Raw genomic sequence first — 13,269 nt, forward strand, 5'->3', positions numbered from 1 at the left:
TTTAGCGTTTTATCTTTTTTAACAAGGCAAAGTTGCTAGCTCGACGCTCAACCCAGCATGGATGGAAAGCGTGCAGGGTGCAGGCGGGAGACAAACCTGGCACCACTCACCCTAGAGTCCGGTGCAGATGCTGCTACACCACCGGCTGGCTACTGAGTTTCTATGGACAAAACTAAAGAGAAAGGAGCAGAATATTTGATGGTCTTTTTTTTTAGCCTCAGGTGTTGTCTGTGTGGAGTTAGCACATTTTTTTTCTGTGATCATCTGTTTCCTCCAGGCGCTCCAGATTCCTCTCATATCCCCAAGACCTGCTGGTTGGTGCTGTCCAACGGTAAATGAGCCCTTGGTGTAGTTTAATGGCAGAGAGAGGGGAAAGAAAGGAAAGGGAGTTGATGTTCATGTGTGAGAAAGAATACGTTGTGAGTGAAATAAGGATGGGGAATAGTGATCAATAGCCGTCAGATCAAGTAGCCTCCATTATATGACGGATAGGTGGAAGGAAAACAAACCATTGTGTCAAGGGGTATCATTATTGGCCATGCCTCATATTATAATTTAGTAGAGATCCTTATCTTGTCCTGTCAGCAGACATATATTTAAAAGTATCATGATAAGAAAGCGAAAGAGTGAGTTTTCTACACTGTATGAGATAATGCAGTTTTCTTAACAACTTATGTGTGTATATTTCATCTCTTTCCTGGCATGAGGATAAACTTGTACAACATGTCAACATGTTGCACCATCACAAATTAAGTGAGTGCGTGTGTGAGTATGTTTTACTAATTCAGTTCGGATTCCACCAAGAAAAGTTTTTCTACTTTAGTAATAGTTGCTGCCACAGAAAGACCTATCTGAAAGCCCCAGATTAATTTCACTATTAACCACTTAACCACAGTATTAATTTCTTGAATTACTGAATCTTTATGATTAAGAAGTTAGCAGGGGCTGGAAAACTGTTAGCATAAGTGCATGGATCAAGTGATAAAGTTTAACTTCGTTCTGCTAGTCGCATTACCTGGTTTCAGCCACAGCTTGTGCTGTTTGGGTTCTTTCTGCTTTATTTTGATTGTCTAGAGCTAGCCTGCTAACCATAATCTGGATTGCTCACCTGAATCTGAATCTGTCTGCAACAGTCTTCCTTAAAGCAGCTTTCTTGCAAACAGTGGTTCTCATCTTGGGGCCAAAGGACCCCTCGGTTCATGGTAAGGGTTCATAGCATTTGAAAAGAAAAGTTAGGAACCCCTGCTTTGATAGGCTAGCTGTGTTCAAGCGAAAATGAATTTGTAAACCAAACTCAAGCCTTTTGCTAAATTGTTTAGAAAGATAACCAGTCTTTGCTTGCGGAGACTGTGCCAGCATTCACCTGCTTTGAGTCAAAGTTCTGAACTGAGCACACCCTTTCGTCACAGCCGACCACCATAGTGCAATTCAAGTTCCTCTTGTAGTGCACCACAGCAATCTTCTTTATGTGTATCATCAGCATGAAACATAACTACTTTTGGTTTGTTTCACTGTGTGCATTTTTTTCACCACTAGATACCTCATTCTGACACTTTGAACTATGCCCTATGGGTTACCGCCCCAGCCATTATAGCTAATGCAGTGCTATAGCTGTCTCTGCGGAAAACAGTTGGTAATCTTATGCATTCACATAAAATAAAAGATGTTTGGGCTGCTGTGAATGTGCAGTAGAGAGCTATATGCTCAGGATAAGTGTAAAGGAGGCTCAGTAGACAAGAGGTGGGATGATTTAATCAGTGGGACTTTTTTTGTGTGGTTGAGCTTTTACCTATCTGATAGTCTGTATACTTGTTCCTGTTTATCATTACAAAACAGATGTGGTTTATTTATCCAAGGCAAACTAAAAGGATTTTAGGATTTTGCTACTTATTGATTGATTGGTTGGGATACAGTGCTGAGCAGGTCCTGCAGGCCTTTTGAGCCGCACCGCCCAGCAATCCCCTGATTTGATCCTAACCTAGTCGCGGGACAATTTACAATGCCCAATTAACCTACCAACTCATACGTCTTTGGATTGTGGGAGGAAACCCACGGAAAGAACGGATAAACTCCTTACAGACAGCGGTGGAAAATGAACACGGGTAACTGGTACTTTAAAGCGTTGTGCTAACCACTTTGCTATCATGACACCCTTGGTGATTTGCCATTTTCTACCACACCTTGTAAACTTCATTAAAAAGGTTATGAATACAAGAAACATGCCAAAGTAACTATTTTCACAAAACATATCTTTGAAAGCACTTGCTTGTCTTTTGTGCCACATAAATTAATAGCAACCACTGTGGCATTATGTAAGTAAGCAGAATTTGTGCTTGCATTCTCTTTTAATCACTCAGCAGTATCATGTTTGCAATGGTACTAAGTGATCGCATGCTGAAATTGCATCAATATGAGCTGCATACTGTTACATAGTTGAATTTTCAGCTGGTGTTTTATTTATTAGCACCTAGGTGACCACTTCCCAGTTGGTAAAGAAGGACTATTAACTTGTCAAAATGGCCCTAGGCAGTTAGCAGAAGTTTAATGAGATGAAAAACTGTTTTTAAGCCAAGAAAGGAGATTAGCACAGGTGAATAAAGTTGATGAATTAGATTTTAGGAAGAATTTTAAAAGAGAAGGACAAAGAATACTGGGGAAGGAGTTCCAGAGTCCTTAGCGGTGCTTAATAGTAAGTGTGAGAAGGAGGAATCAAACAAAAGTTCAGTTTTGAAGGGACACATTACAAGGACACTACAAAAGTACCAAATTCACAAGCCCATAGGGGGAGTATGTACATGAGAGTGAAAATTTTAAAATTAGAGCTGTGCGAGGCAATATACACTTCAACACACCCAAAATGCTGGCCAGGCAGCATCCGTGGAAAAGAGTATAGTCGACGTTTTGGGCAGAGACCTTTCTTCAGGACCTTAGTCACTGTTTACTTTTTGCCATAGATGTGCTTGGCCTGCTGAGTTCCTCCAGCTTTTCGTGTGTGTTGCTTTACATGTCCAGAATCTGCAGATTTTTGAATGTTTGCAATATATACACTGCAGTGCAGGCTGTCACCCTGCAAAGATTAACATGGGGAGGACTGACACTCGGTGTCAATTTCAGCACCAATTTACAGTATAACAGTGTATGTTTTTACCAGGGACATGTATTGGAATCTGTAATTGGGAATAAATCAAGGGCTTGATTTTACTTCAGAAAGCATCGGTTTGAGATAATGCATGATGAGCTGGAAAAATCTGACGAAAGGGGATACTTTTCAACAGAGAATTAATGGTCAGAGATTCACACAAAATGGAAAAGGTACCTTCGGTCCACTGAATCTACAGCAGTCACTTATCACGCATTCATAGTAGTCTCACTACTCTTTTATGCTTCCTATGTTCCCATCAACTCCCCACCCTCTCCAGATTCTACCACTCACTACACCAGGAGCAATTTAAAGTGGCCAGTTAACTTACCATGTCTCTGGGATGTAGGAGAAAAAAGAGTACTTGGAGGAAACCCATAAGCCCACATGGAGAACAGGCAAACTCCACACAGGCAGCATTGCTGGTCAGGGTTGAGTCCAGGCAAAGCTCTATTGTCACCAGGTCACCCAAAAGTAGACACTTTAAACCACTTTTCCAGGATTATAATGTGCAGTTACTGGTCGGAATTTTCCTATGGGGAGCTGTGCTTTAACTCTGCAATTAGAGTCCGATATCGCACAGGAGGTCCAGTAGTGAAGCATTCATTTTTTGCAGTGTTTAGCAAGTTGGGAAAGCTTCTGGCTGAACCTGCTTCGGGGCTGAGCTGAAGCACAAGAGGCTCAAGGCACATCAGGTTGACCTGATGCGGGTTCAGCTACCTCATTCCTTTCAATAGAGGGAAAGAGTTGAGAGGCAAACATGTTTTGGGTAAATTCTTTTTTTCTAGAAAAATTTCAAACTTTTAGTCTTTAGTGATTTGTGTTTCTACTTAATATCTTTTTTTATTAAAGAAATTAACTTCTGAGCTTTTGAAGGTTCATGAGTCACATTTACTCACAGTACTGAAAGGTTGTGGATGTGTCGAGAGTTCCTTTAATAGGAGAATGTAAGATCTGAGGGCATAGCCTCAGGATAAAGGTGAGGTAATTACTTCAGCCAGGGGTGGTAAATTGTGGAATTAATTGCCACAGAGGGCTGTGGAGGACAAGTCCTAGGGTATATGATAGTTTCTTGATTGTTGACGGGATTAACATTATGAGGAGCATACCATCAAAAGTAAAGTCGGCCATGATTGAACAGCAGAGCAGATTTAATGGGTGAAGTTCTGCTCCCAAATCTCATGATATTCACAGGCAACCAAGGAGAAGAGGCTTTACTGGCTCTCAAAACATTACTCTGGTTTTGCAATTGCAAGGCCCTGCATGGATAGGGCCTTTTTGATTAGAGTCAGTATTAGCGCACTTGTAGAAATTCTTGGAAGGTAATGCACTCATGATTCGGATTAGATTTTTGTGTGGGTGAGCTATTAGTTGTTTTACGGTGATTCCAGTTCAACTTCTTGGTAGTGCTTCTTTGATGGAAATAAAAGCAGTTCAGAAGATGCATTATATCAAACTTTGATTTCTGAAATGTTAGTATGGCTACTTGTACAATTGATGTGATGTTAGAAAGCTTAACACTGTTTTTACTGGATCAAGTAATATTTTAATTCAAAGCTTTCTCTCAAAAATTTGATTGTTCTTTATTCAGATGCTGATTTGCACACTTTGGCTGATGAAATTTTAAATTACTGTTATCTTTGTTGCAGGGCGGATGGAAATCCATGAAATATCTCAACCTGCGGCGATGGACGTTGCACCTGAGGTATTGATCGGTCGAGAGTTGAGGAGGATCGCAGACGAATTCAATCTTGTTTACCAGGTAATTGATCTAGTAAGAACTTCCAGTGTTCTTTGTAGCTATCTAGTCATATAGCTAAGTATTACTCTTGAGCGAAGCTTCATCGATATGAGCTTATGGACTTACTGACATAGGGAGTACTCAGTGAACCACATTAATTCCTGTTTGGTAAAATTAAATATAATTGCATTGGAGTATTGTACTTTGCCTCTAAATTTCATTCCAATGCCTTGTAGTTATATCCTTGCAGGGCGTTTACATTACTATGGAGCCTAGTCGTTACTGTGATGCAGAAAATCTGATAGTCACGTTGTTCAAAGCAAACTTTCACTAATGACAACAGTGATTGTGACCAGATAATTTATTTTTGGGATGCTCTGTGAGAGCTTAACATCGACCAGGACAATTACTAACAAACCCATCAGCTTGCAACAAGGGAATAACTGATTCTTCTACTCTGATGCTGTGTGACCGTGGTAAATGACTGTTACCAAAAGTATTCATTATCTTTGGCTGGAGCTCTGATCTAGCCATGACATCAGACCAGCATCCCTTTCAGTGCCTTTTTCTTTGATTCAACTAAAAATAAAGATAGACTGTGCTCACCATAGAGGAGTGGATAGGCCGTACTGGATAGAATTGCGGAGTACAACTGCAATGTTATGTTTATATTGTAAGGGGAATATTATGGCGTCTCCTGTACTATCTTAGAATACCATAGGACATGGCAGTGCACTTTACAACCAGCGAATTAATTTTGAAGTGCATTCATCTGTGCAACATTGTAAATATAGTGGTCTATGTACAAACAGGAAGGCGATAGCCATCAGATAGTCTGCTTTTGTGCTGATTAAGTATTAACCAAGATAGCAGGGACAATTCCTTTTGCTTTTTGTCGAGGGATTTTAGAAACTCCCTGGACTGCCCAAGCTAACAAATACTCCTCCGAGCTGGCTGGTCACCAGACTTGGAGGCGAGTGGTCCTGGGTTGAATCTGGTTGGCTCTTTGCACGCTTTCCATCCGTACTGGTTGAGTGTCAAGCTGGCAACTTGGCCTCGTTTAAAAAAAAGAGCAGGTAAAAATTGCTAAAGAAGCTGCCTGATGCGCCACATGGCACAGAGAGGAGCAACAACACTTCCTCACTGGGGTGTCATTTTAGATGTGTGTTAAGTTCTCTAGAGTGGGACAAAATTGCTTTCAGTAGCACACAGTGGACTTGTTCAGTTCAGATTTGATGATAACATCATGATTTTGATCACATTCATTCTGCTTATTCATTTTTTTGGGATGTGGGCATTGCTGATCAGAACAGCATTTATTGCCACCCCTAATTGCCCCTAATGAGTGGAGAGTGATTTGTTGAATTACTGCCATCCTTCCGTGAAGCTACAGCAGAGGCATTGTTAGGTGGTGGGGTGGGGTCCAGCATTTGGACTCTATAACAATGAAGGTCCAACAACAAATTTCCAAATCTTTGTGGTGTGTAACTCTGCAATCTTAGGGCAACCTGCAAGTTTTCCCTTTGTCTGGTGCCTTAAAAATCCTGCTGCTAAATGCTACAAACAGTGAGTGTGCTGGAACACCAGGGTTCAAGCAGTATCTGTGGGAGGAATGGAATTGTCGATGTTTCACATTAATTCCTCCAGATTCCTGCATATTCGGTCTGTTGTGTCTCCTTGCTGATAAATGCCATGAGTAAGGAAGGTGCCATGGAAATAGCTTGCATGAGTCACTGTAAATGGCACACATCGCAGGCAAAGTGCATTCTGCATGTGGTCACCTCTAAAGTAACATAAATGATTGGTTGCCTGTCGTATCCGATGATGACAGAAGGACCTGTGCAGGAGAGGTTTTACAGTGGAAAAGCCATTGCACTGGGCCAGTTCCACTCCCTTGACCTCAGAGGTCCAGTTTCAGAGGTGTGAGTAGTCATCACAGTTGGGGTCTTCCTTGGTTGCAGTGGATGACCATGACTACTTCTATGCCTTGTCGTGCCCTTTACGCTGCACAAAGCGTTGCCGCACACCTTCCTGGCCGTTGGATCTCATCCACCCAGTCCACTGCAGCTGTCTTCGCATGCTAGGACAGGCATGTCCCTATCGCACCAGAGTATAAGGCTGCCAGTTACCCTCACCTGCTTTAGCCCGCCTGTCAAAGTAATGTACCGGGCTGCTGTCGCATGCAAACATAAATACTGCTTTTTAAAAATGTAATTATCTAAAGGATAGGTTTTCTTTTAACTTCTTTCATAATAAGGACTTTCTCCTCTACTCGAGATGATTTCATTTTAGGCTTCATAATATAGTAGGTCAGAAGCTTGTCTCATGGCTTTTATGTACTATTGAGACTTGAATGCTCAGCATATGTAGGCACCACAGATAAGAGTGTCTGAAGAGTTGAGTCCTTTATTAATAATCAGCAAACACATAATAATGCTGAGCTAATGTTCAATAATGCTTAATTATATGTTTACCAATAGGTAATGAAGGATCCAGATAAAGAATTCAGCTCTTTGGAACAATTATTTCATTGGAGCTGAGGGTGCATCATGCAAGTATAACAGCTCTGTGGCGGTCGCAAGCTAGTGGCAATTGTTCCGTTTTGATTTTGGATTAGTTTTGTCACTACAGGTTGGATGTTATAATACTCTGTACGGTAGAAATTATGGGGCTTAAGATAAAGGGCTGTCCATTTCAGGCTATTAAGAGGGAGGTGCTTATTTGTGTCTGGTAAATCTTTGGTATTCTCTGGATTTTGAGTAATTAAGTACATTCAGGGGGCTGTCACAGTATCACAGCAGTTAGGGCGATGTAATTACTGCTCGAGGCATCAAAGTTTCAAGTTCAATTCCGGGTCCTCTTTAAGGAATCTCTGTACGTCTTCCCTGTGGATGTGTGGGTTTTTACCCGGGTGCTCCGGTCTCGTACCATCGTTCAAAGACGTACTGGGAAGGTTAATTGATATTGCAAATTGTCATGTGGTTAGGTTAGGGTTAAATCGGGATTGTTGCGGGTTGCTAGGGTGGAGAGGCTCAAAGGGCCAGAAGGGCCTACCTACTCCGTGCTGAATCTCTAATTAAATAAATAAGATTTTCAGATTATAGGGAATATCAAGAGTTATGGGGATTGAGCAGGAAAAAAGAATGGAATTGCCATGAAATTTAAGATTGGCCATGATCTCATGAAATGGCACAGCAGACTTGACGAGAGGGGCTGACTGGCCTTCTGCTGTCTTTTTATTTTCTGTCATGGAACTAAATTATCCAGAACAGAAACTGATAGTGTGCACCATTGAGTTATCTTGAAGTGAACCATCTTTTCATGATAGTTTACTGTAAATTGCATTTTGTTGTGGTTTAGCCTTATGAACAAAGTAAAGGTTTCTTTTTCCCCCACAGTTGGCTTCAGGAACATAATTTAGCAGAGTGGGTTAGTATTGGTGTCTTTTTGTCCAAATCTACCACTCCTTATTGGACAAAGTAAATGTTTGAAAATCAGCTGGTATGGTCAAATGAGCTGCAAGTTTTCTGAAATTAGAGTCAAGTAGAACATAAACAGGCCCTTCAGTCAACTGGAGCTGTGCACTCCTATTTCCACGTCCCATTTGTTCTACCTATATTGAAAAGTTCATTTAATATCAGTACGTGTACATCATACAACCTGAAATTCATATTCTTCACAGACATCCAGCAAACAAGAAACCCCATAGAACGACTGATAGAAAATCAATGCTCCAAAGCACCCCTTCCCTTCGCACAAGCAGCACCAAATGCGTAAACCTCCTCCTACCCCCCACCCCCCAAGCCCCAATATTTGCACTTAAACCTACACCAGTTTATAGTGGCCAGTTAACCCACAGTATGTATAGACATCTTCAGGGTGTAGGAGGAAAATGGAACATCTAGAGGGACAGCGTGCAAACTGGAGGTCAGGATTGAACACAGTGTGCTTGAGTTATGAGACTGATGTGCTAGAATTATAAGGTTGATCTGAAGAGCAAGCACTTAGGAACATGCTTTTGGAATTGCTTTGTTGAACAAGTGTTAACAAATTGGATGTAAAGTTCAATCATTCCATCTTTCAATGAAATTTAACATTAAATAATAAGCAAATCATAAAAAATTGTAGGTGGCTCTGAAATAAAGACATATATCACATAAAGGAATTATTTTACCCTCACTGTTTACAAGAATCACTAAACACCATGAATTAATTATTTTATGCAGTTTTGAAATTGGATATCCCCTTATTCGTAAATAGTGTTCTGATTCGGTCATGAATTTCTGTGAACTGATGCGATTTCTCCATACGCAAGTATATGTTGGTTAACCACATGGGTTGTCCAGCTGTTGTCATTTTACAGTTTGCTTGCAATTTGACAGTGGCTCTGCAACTGGGGAGGGGAGCCTTTAAACCATGGAACAGTTTAAACAAGCAGCAAGCCTGTCAAAGTTCGGACACCTGATTGGACAGTTTAGATTTGCATAGCCAATTGTACGGTTAGATATTTTCACTCTCAGAGGGAAGTTTTGTGATGTTAGTATAAGAAGTCACAGTGTTTAAGAAATTGTTGAAAATTGTCCATGGTAGGGGATGTGGAGTTGGCATTGCTGCAGACAAACAGAGCATGAAGGGAAAGCAGAAGTATAAATGTTAAGACGAGGGTGAAAAAATAGATTTAAATAAAACAAGGAACATATTTCTTAAAAAGTTAACAAAAGCAAGCAAGATGTATTTTAGAGGTTCTATACTTTGTTGTCTTTTCCTACCCACTAAGTTCTTATTACCTGTAGAAATGCATATCATACAGTATTAGTAATTAATTCTTGAATAATTGTAGCACTGACCTGCCCAAGCTCAGGTCCATGCGGGCCATAGACATGACAATGCCTTTCAGTTATATTTGGTTTAGTGACATATAAAATACTTTGGCTTCATTGCCTTAGAACATAATGACTTTGCGCTGCAATTTATTTATGTAGTCGGTTTGGTAACATTTGTACCAGGGATTAGCTGGCGATCTTATGATCAAGGATTTGTAACCCAGGTTTGTTTAAGTTTCTAATGGTAATAGATGGCATTCACAAGGAAAATAACCTCAGCTGCAATCTCTTGTATTGTTAGAGAGGAGGGAGCAAGTCATTTAACTTTGCTCTTAGCCATGGAGCGATGAAGCACAGCCCGATTTAAGTTGTTTCCGGAGGGTGTGGCAAAATTGCACCCTACATCAAAACAACAGAGGCAGTATGTAAGCAAGCAAGTGCACTATTGTACTTCACTTCCAAATCCAAATCTTGGATCTCAAGGATTTCCCTTCGTGGACTTCCAGCTAGTAGGAAAGGCCAACCTCAAATCTCAAAGGGCACTTGGAGAATCAGATAACTCAGCTGTTTGCTCAGAAGGCTCCAATTTTGGAATAGTTTGCCTGCCAAGCCTCTAGATCAGAGAAGGCTGAAATGGAGACAGCCTAAATTTAAAAAAAAGTGCTATGAGTGATTGAGCAAAAACTCATTTTAAAAAGAAATAATGACCGACACAGTTCAGAACCAACCACATCTGGGCACGTATTCGTTAATGCCTTTGTCATTACTTCCGGCTTAAGATGGCGCTGGTGAAGCACAGAGACGACTTGCTGGCAGCAGACAAAACTAGTAACTACTTTATTCATCAAACTTTTTGTTGGAAATGATCACTGCAATCAGTAGTCTGTAACTTCCCTTTTGGAGTTGAGCTTTTAAACCGCCTACATGACCTGGCATTTTCGTGGTGTGAACGGAAGTCTTGAAGGTGCAGGACGGTTGCTGCCTGGCAGGCCCGAGAGCCAAGAATCAGTCAATGTGCTGCAGACTTGGAGGCGATTCAAAGCAGCAGAATAGAGGCGAGGCAGGGCTGGGCCTGACAGTGAAGAACACGCCAATGTTTGATCGATTTAAGCGCTGGTCTTGCTTCGTTAGGTCGTGTACAGGCTGAATCAGGGTGCAGGCCTGCGAGCATATTGAAGTGGCAGGGCCCAGGTCTGAAAATGAGGAAGGATCTACTGTTTGGCTGATTTAAGCACTGGGCCAGATTGGAAAGGGGCTTAATCGATGTGCCGGGGCCTGGGCTCAAGAGTGTATTGAAGAAGCAGGGTCAGCGTCCAAGAGCAAGTTTGGCCGATTTAAGCACCAGGCCGGGTTGCAAAGATCGGGTGTTGGAGTTGGAGGTGAAGAACAGGCCTGTGTCAGCTTGCTTCTCTGCGAGGTTTACTTGACTGTGTGCTGAACTGAGGATGTGGCCTGCAACTAACAGGTTCCCGGACCGGCTGCAGTGATGACTGGCTTCATGGCTGGGAACTTCAGTTCTGAATGTTATTTGCTTACTTCTATTGTTTGCACAATTTGTGTTTTTTTTCCCCTGCACTTTAGATGTTTGATGGTCCTGTTTTAATGGGTTTTATTGGGCTTCTTTGCTTTGTGGCTGTCTATATGGAAACAGATCTCAAGGCTGTATATAGTATACATATTTTGATGTACTTGAACTTAAATCTGCACTGAAAGTTGGAATAGTGGAGAATCATTACACTAGTAATGACATTGATGACCCAGTTTAGGGAATGACCCACATTTTAAGTCTTGTCTTAGATTACCAGTAACACCTACTTCCTAAAGTTGAATCGCTTCAAACTGTTCTTGCCTTGATTTAAAGAGGAATTAATACCATTTTTTAAAACAGATTTAAAGAAACTTTAAGCAAATTGAATATACATATTTTAAACTATACAAGGCAGAAGAGCATCACAATTTTGAATTGCTGAACAACATTCAGCAATCTGGCAATTCCTGTCATGCTCATTGCTCACCTTGTTAACAAGCGCTCCGGTCAGTTTTTCAAACTCTTTTCTTTTTGTTACATGTACTGAACAAAACCCCACAAGATGCTGGATTAAGAGCATTTCAGCCAGTGTTACAGTTAACTTCAGCCTCCTGGAGAACCTTTCAAAAAGGCGTATGGTATATTAATAATGGTACTGTCTTCTGTGTGTAACCTGTATCTGTCATTAGTATTACACAGTAAGACAATTAACTTGTCATGCTATCATCTCCTGTATGAGTGGTGATTTGTGCTTAAAAGGACCATTATTATAATTTGGTATTGCCAGTGATCAGATTTTCAAGAGCCATAATGACAGTTTCTTCCTAAGTATAGAACTATGCTTTTGTCTTTTTACCCAATAACACTTTTTTGTGAATTTTAGCCGATCTGTGGGATAAAAACAGCATGTTAATGATGCAGTTTTGTGATGGGAATGTCCTTGGTAAAATTTTATTACTACACCATATTCAAGGTAGACTAATACCTTGTTATTTGATATAGCTCAACATTTTTTAACATTTTAAAATGTTGATGTACGTATTTTGTCATGAGTCTTTACAATAAGGTATGACAATTGAGAATGGCAAACCTGAGATTTGGGCAGAGGGTTAGGGGAGAGAATCTTTTTCTTTCAAAATAATATTTTTACCAAAGATATCTTCCTTTGTGGTGATACTAGGGAGTAGTTTCAGGCCAGTGATAAAATGTGATGTGTGTGTGTGTGTGGGAGGGGGGCGGAAGCATGAGGTATTGTAGCTTCAAGGTGGTGACAGGATTATGAAAAAGTTATTTTGTATGTCTGGTGGAGGCATTTGGTGTTTGGCTTGCGAAATGGCAGAGGAGAGCAAGATGTGCCGATGGAGTTTGGGACGACAGGCAGGGGTTCGTGGTGAGGGGCTTGTGGGCTATTTATTTGTGATTGAATTTCCCTAAAGTAACCTGGGAAGATTCTCTGTGACCTCTGCATGAGTGGCTTGTATGCACAGAGATGCTGGAAGCAATATTGCAAACTTCATGATTGATACAAGGTACCGTTGTAATAACTGATATTGTGAAGCTCACAGAAATGATTCACTATGCAACAGAATTTCTGGTTGTTGACCTTTAGGTAAGAACTACCACTAAAATTGGGGAGGGGAGGATGAGAGATATGCATATAGAAGAATTGGAAAAGAAGATCAAAGCTAGTGAACAAATAGTTAAAAACTATTAGCAATGTAGGGTTATAGGGTATTTGTTTTCCTTTGTTGATTTTCCCAGTTCTTTGAACAGACTTCTGTCCATCAAAGTTTTACTGTACTTGTCATTACTTGTGTTTCAGTCTTGCTGGTGAACAGCAGTTGGCGTTTGACTTTGTGGGGCATCAGAACTGAGCCCAACACAAAATATAGAGGTAGCAGAACCTTAGCCAGTTTCCCTCTCTTCAGAGGTGTTAAGGCCTATAAACGTGCCTCTAAACCTGCTGTTTCTTGTATTGGTTAGCTAAGTCAGTATATGGGTGGTGGGGTGGAGATGTAAGGCACTCTTTCGCTTCAGT

At 40.9% G+C, this 13,269-nt stretch overlaps 1 protein-coding gene across 1 annotated transcript in view; it reads left to right on the forward strand.

Moving 5' to 3' along the window:
• Positions 1-13,269, forward strand: part of bcl2l11 (BCL2 like 11) — a 47,088-nt gene that overhangs the window by 9,308 nt on the left and 24,511 nt on the right. The window contains exon 3 of the mRNA XM_072246912.1: positions 4,789-4,901. Within this exon, the coding sequence (XP_072103013.1) occupies positions 4,789-4,901 (113 nt within the window). The remainder of the gene's footprint in view (positions 1-4,788; positions 4,902-13,269) is intronic.

Source organism: Mobula birostris, chromosome 2, assembly GCF_030028105.1.
Source record: "Mobula birostris isolate sMobBir1 chromosome 2, sMobBir1.hap1, whole genome shotgun sequence".
In the NCBI taxonomy this organism is placed as follows: Eukaryota; Metazoa; Chordata; class Chondrichthyes; order Myliobatiformes; family Myliobatidae; genus Mobula; species Mobula birostris.